The sequence below is a fragment of the Anabrus simplex genome, chromosome 3 (genome assembly GCF_040414725.1).
Source record: "Anabrus simplex isolate iqAnaSimp1 chromosome 3, ASM4041472v1, whole genome shotgun sequence".
In the NCBI taxonomy this organism is placed as follows: Eukaryota; Metazoa; Arthropoda; class Insecta; order Orthoptera; family Tettigoniidae; genus Anabrus; species Anabrus simplex.
In genome coordinates this window covers 207575124-207581123 of record NC_090267.1, presented here as the reverse complement: position 1 = coordinate 207581123, position 6000 = coordinate 207575124, and the positions used below count along the sequence as shown (strand labels likewise).

At 38.5% G+C, this 6000-nt stretch overlaps 1 protein-coding gene across 1 annotated transcript in view; it reads left to right on the top strand.

Moving 5' to 3' along the window:
• The first annotated feature begins 4114 nt into the window (after window positions 1-4114).
• The window catches only part of wge (winged eye), a 405537-nt gene continuing 403651 nt past the window's right edge, over window positions 4115-6000 (top strand). Inside the window, exons 1-2 of the mRNA XM_067143856.2 lie at window positions 4115-4176; window positions 4722-4819. Of these exons, the coding sequence (XP_066999957.2) occupies window positions 4115-4176; window positions 4722-4819 (160 nt within the window). The remainder of the gene's footprint in view (window positions 4177-4721; window positions 4820-6000) is intronic.

Below are 6000 nucleotides of genomic sequence, written 5' to 3'. Positions count from 1 at the left end.
CTAAGGTTTAATATCATGCGAATATTGTCAAAAATCGCGCTTTTCATAATACATGTGCTGCGGGTCAGTATTTCTCCAAAAATATTATCACATAGCGGTTTTCGCAGGCGCAACGACGATATGATAGAAGCGTTTTTGTTGACTCCATACTTGCAGTCATTACGCTGCAAGCAGTTGTTTAACAGCAGCAGCATACGAAATGAAATTTTTCTGTAGTCTTCAAAGTGTTCGTTCGAAGCAAGAACTGTTACACGATGTAAGTTATTTAGTTAACTGCGTTATTAATATGGAATTCTAGTAACTGTTCAAATTACCTTAGTCGATATTTACGTAATAAGTAAATAAGTAAAAAAGAAATACTAACCTAACAACACATGCAGTATGAATGTCAACCAAACAATGCCAGAAAAAGTTTCAACTATTTCGTCCCTGCGATATACACTGAGTGAAAAGTTACACATCGAGAAAATCCAATCATCCTTTCATGAATTTAAAAAATGAATCCAAATCCACACCTCATAACTAGAACACTGAGATGTTACGTGATCTCTATACTTTATTATGGAGTGGAAGTGTAAACCCTTTCCGAAATGACAACTAACCAAGTAGACATCTGTGAGCTATGATGTTCCTGACGTTTACTTACAGAATCGTGGGTACACTACATCTCATATGAAACCATGCAACACAAGATAATGATGGAAAGGAGACCGTACAATCAGTAAGGAAGAAAAAGAGAGAGATTTTGGCTCCTTCATCTCATCATTGAATGAAATTCCAAAGTTGAATAAGGCCCAGAAGAAAGTGCACTTCATGGCAGAAGAATATAATTCATAAATTTCATTGTTAATCCGTATTGAAGATACTGAATGTAGGATGCTAAAGGGTTTATTGTGTCACCTATTCAATACATTATAAATATAAATATTACTGATAGTGTTAATGCTGCAATCGTCAACCAACGGCTAAAACAACGGGACGCACTTGATACCAGACATTTTGTATCCTTTCTCCCCAAGCTGCTCCCTTATAAATATGTATCATAAGCTTGTAATTTCTCAACTGTTCAATTGGATATTGTAAAATTACTGTTTAGTTACCCTGTCAACCTGAAATCGTCCAACCAACGGCAGTAATTAGTGTATGAACATTGACACCAGACACTTTATACCATTTCTCGCCTAACTGTTTCCTTGTAAATATATGTATAAACTTTATGTGTATTAACATAGACGCCAGACACTTTATACCCTTTCTCCCCTATCTGTTTCCATGTAAATATATGTATAAACATTATAATTTCCTATGATTTCCTAATAGAGTAGCGTCAATTATTCTTCGGACCACCACTGCTGGACTCTGCTAAATACTCTGTGATTTGACGCATTGGTGCCGACTACTGTGTCTATTAACAAATATTGTTTAACTGTAACATCAATGAAGACGTTTTTCTTTTTCTTGACATGTTAAGTTTGTATCTTAGTGTTTACAATTTAATTACCAATCAGGTACCTGATTTATGCCTTGAGGAAGTACTATGACTGATGCTGCCCTCAATGAAGGGCGAAACATGTCTCAATAGGAAATAATAATAAATTCCTAAGTGTTTAAAAATTTATAATGTATTGAACAGGTGACACAATAAACCCTTTAGCATCCTGCAAGAAGAATATAATTACAGTGATCTGACATGCCATCAGCCGAACTGTTTAGAACAAGTACAGTAGAACGAAGTGACCGCCAACGTCTAATAAGAAGACGACGACGACGACAACGAAGAGGAAGGAGAAGAAAAAAGAAGAAGGAGGCGTTTTAACAAAGTTCCTACAAAGCTTCCTACGCGCTTATTCGAAACACAATAAATAAAGGACATTTGACATTCTGATGATCTTAGCATTCTGATAACTCTTTATAATGGCATCACAGAAAGTTCAAGGGGCTGAAATTGTTTCCATTTAATTCTTACAATTCCTAATAGCAACCGATGATTCAGTTGTGTAATTGGGCTCCTACGTTTAAGTTCTTTTCGAGTTCCCAATTGATTTCACCGAACGAATGAAATAGAATATGGAAGCAAAAATGTAGAAATGAATAGTCATATACAGGTACCTAACACCTGAAGATTATTTGACGCGGAGTTATCGCTGATTTCTTGTCAATCAAACATTAACACAGAAAAGAAATCGCGATCTTAAGGTAGGGTTTAACGTTACTCTTAATTATAACTTACAAATTTCATTTTGGTTCCGTATTAACAGTAAAAAATATATATAATATAAGATATGTATATATATATATATATAATTTTAATTCTATTAAATTGCATCCGGGAGATAGTGGGTTGGAACCCCACGGTCGGCAGCCCTGAAGATGGTTTACCGTGGCTTTCCATTTTCACACCAAGCAAATGCTGGGGCTGTACCTTAATTAAGGCCACGGCCGCATCCTTTCCACTCCTAGCCCTTTCCTATCCCCTCGCCGCCATAAGACCTATCTGTGTCGGTGCGACGTAAAACAAACAAATAGCTAAAAATTCCATTAAAAGAATTAATTGAAAGGTCTATCTAGTCAATACTTGTCAAAAAAAGATAGTTAAAATATGAGTACATGTTTCAACTCGTTATTAGGTTATCTTCAACTGTTACACTAATTAAGTAATACAGTTAAACGCTTGTTAAAAAAGTGAATTGTCAAAACAAAATATAATGTAAAATAACACCATACAGAAAATCATGTTGAAAAACTGCACTTTACCTGGCCTATCATGTGAACTTTTTGTTGCCAGTTAAAGTGCAGTTTTTCATCATGTTCTTTCTGTATTGTGTGACTTTATCTTGTATTTTGTTTTGACAATTCACTTTTTAAGATATGTTTAGCTATGTTACTTTCCTACTGTAACAGCTGAAGATGACCTAATGATGGGTTGAAACTTGTACTGATATTTTAACTATTTTGACAAGTATTGACTAGGTGATCCCTTTCAATAAATTATTTTAATAGAATTGAAATTTTATATATATAAATTTAGTTTTGATTAACTACATCATTAAAATAATTATATAGGTAATTATACCTACCGTGAGAGAAAATCAGAAGGTGTTGCTTTCTTTGGCAATAATGATAGAAATCATGGCAATCGCCCGATTGTATTCCTAGTGTTCTGCTGTGTTAGAGATCATATGAATGTAATGAGCTAGTAAGAAACACGTGGCGATCTACACCGCAGCCGGGAATGCTAGCCTGTTGGATTGATCTACGACACTTTGGATAATACCAATGGTTGGGAAAGTTTAGGAGATAACAACAAAAGTAGGGAGAGGAAACCTATCCTGAAAATGCCAGCACGCCACTCAAATTTAACGTGCACTGGCTGGAAATAAACCCGAAGACCAACGTCCGACCAAGCTATGGCGAGGCCCTGCTACAATACTGTGTCTTCGGCAATGTTTTAATTGTTTTCCCGGGTATACAAAAAATAGTTTTATTTTCTTTCCGCTCCTATATTTAACGTGCCGTTGAGGCGCGCACGAGCAAGAGAGACAGGACAGAATGATTATTATTTTTGTTGGTGTCGTGTTCGGATGTCGTTGGTGGTAAGTACAGCACTGTAGTGTGCGCGACGCTTTCTTACCTCGCTGGTCCCCAGTCGGCCGGCAGGCGTCGAGCTCTTCAGTCTTCACTTGTCTGTGCAGACAATGCCAGCCAGCTTCGCCTCGGGCCATGGAGTGCAAGACGCGCGCACTCACGTCTCCTTCGGTCTCCTTCTTCTTTTCCCTCCTTTCCCCACCGCTATGCTGTAGACTTTATTTTGATGAAAGTCTTACGGCCTTGCTATTCTAGTTTCTGGCCTCCTGCCTGTGTTTAACAATCGATGTTCTTTCTCTCTCTTTCGCTGTCGATCCATCTTCTGATCATTTCCTCTCTTTTCCTCCCCCCGCCCCTCTTTTGTGTCTGTCCCAGTATGGCCCATCACTTCTCATTTAGCGAGTATTCCCCTCCCCTCTATTCTCTCCCTTTCCCCTCCAGCTCGCCAGCCCCTGGGACTACACTTCGCCCCCGCCCCCGCGTAGAGCACATCAGGTGAAGAGCAGTACTTCCCTCCCTCCGCCCCCAAATGCCGAACGCGTACGAACGTAGCCGGAGAGGACCGAAACCGGTTTATGGTCGCGCTAAGTCGTGAGTGCAGTTTGCCCAAATGCTGCCTTACAAATGTTGTTCAGGCCAACGTACCGCTAGCAGTGAAATGTTTTGTGTCTCGAATACAGCTTGGAATATTCTACGTTTTCAGATTTAAACAATATTACATAACAGAACAGTTGTTTCAGTATTTATTAGAAGTGTTGTCATAGTGAATTGTCGCGTTATAGTTGACTGCTCGTGTTTTCGGCATTTCAAATTTCTGTCATTTGGTCGGTTTTCAAATTCTTCGGAAGATATAGCGATTTCTGTGAACGCTCGCCTACTGTAGAATAATATAAACGAAATCAAGTGCAGTGTTTAAGAAAATTATTTTGGAAATTACACTTCTACTTCGGAACGGTGTGATTCCTCACTAACTTCAACTTTTGAGTGCAATTTTGGTGACTAGAAGTTCTATGAGTGTGTGGTAACAGAGTGCCCTGTCGACAAAGTGAATTTGAACCCCTTGACAGTGAAGACATCGTCATCCCGACTATGTGCGGTGCTTGTCTGACAGTTGCCCGCTAAACCGGGTCTCGAAGAGGATCAAACACGGACGCCAGTGTCGGCCACATTCTGGAGTCCTCCTCGGCAACATGGAACGGTGAAACTCCTACGCTGGAGTTTTGTTTCGTGGCAGGTGAGAAGACGAATTTCATATTCACATTCCACCTTGAAATTTACCTGATTTTCTGGTACTTCGCGAATATTAATCGAACACGGACTGTTCGAACACAAGTCGAATTTTCAAAACTTACGGCATGGCTTCACCTGTTTAAGATTCCATTCGTTAAAAGAAATGTTCTCATCTCATTAATGTTCGGATTATGATTAAAACACCCATTCTGATTTAATATTGTAGTCGTTTTACGAATCCTACTCATAGCCTACCAGTATCTCACATGCTCGGACGTCAAATTTGGAACATGCTTATCAATTGTAATTGTTGAGTTCGTGGTCAAATGTCATGAGAGGGGAATGAATACGTGTATATTTGGTAATGATGGTAATATTTCGTATACACTGCCACCTCTAAGAACAGCTGGCAACCCCAGTACAACTGAAGTTACTAAATGGCAACATGAGAATTATTTCTGATGTAAACATATATCCCATGCTTTTAAATCTGAGCTGACATTATTGTCAACGAACAAATTGCTATAAAATTATTGTACGCGCAGATGTCTCGATCAGAGATTTGTCATATCCTGAAATCATTTTGCATTAATGGGTTTTCGTAGTATGAATTTGGAAGTTACAACTTCGAACACCTCAGAGAAGTTCCAGGAGCGTTTCTTAAACACTTCTCCAAGGGGCTTCACGTTTCACTCTCTGGTTGTGTTAGTCACGTTGTGACAAGTGTTGTGGGCGTAAAATTCAGGGAAGGTCCGTTTACAGAATTAAACGAACCGCGTGTGAAATTCCAGGTCAGTGTATACTAATTACAAAGTCGTTCAAAGTAATGTCTCGTTATTTTGCGCTGCCATTCACGTACAAAAATAACTACATAATCTGCATTCGGAAGAATGACATTTAAACATCGTTATAACAAAGTATCTCCTTCGTAACGTGAAAACGTGGACTGAAATAGAAATGCTACGAATTGTAATATTATAATTATGAAATAGCGAAGGTTGTGGTTCTTATTGGAAAACAAGTCATTTTCAGGTATATTCAGGTATATTTGAGGACCAAATTGTTAATAATATTCTCGGTAAACGGCCAAGTTGTAATGATTACGTACTCTCCATCATTTAGCAGGTTGATTTCTCTGTTGTGCCGCTAACCCTAAGTTACGGTTGACGTATTCCTCTTTAAATG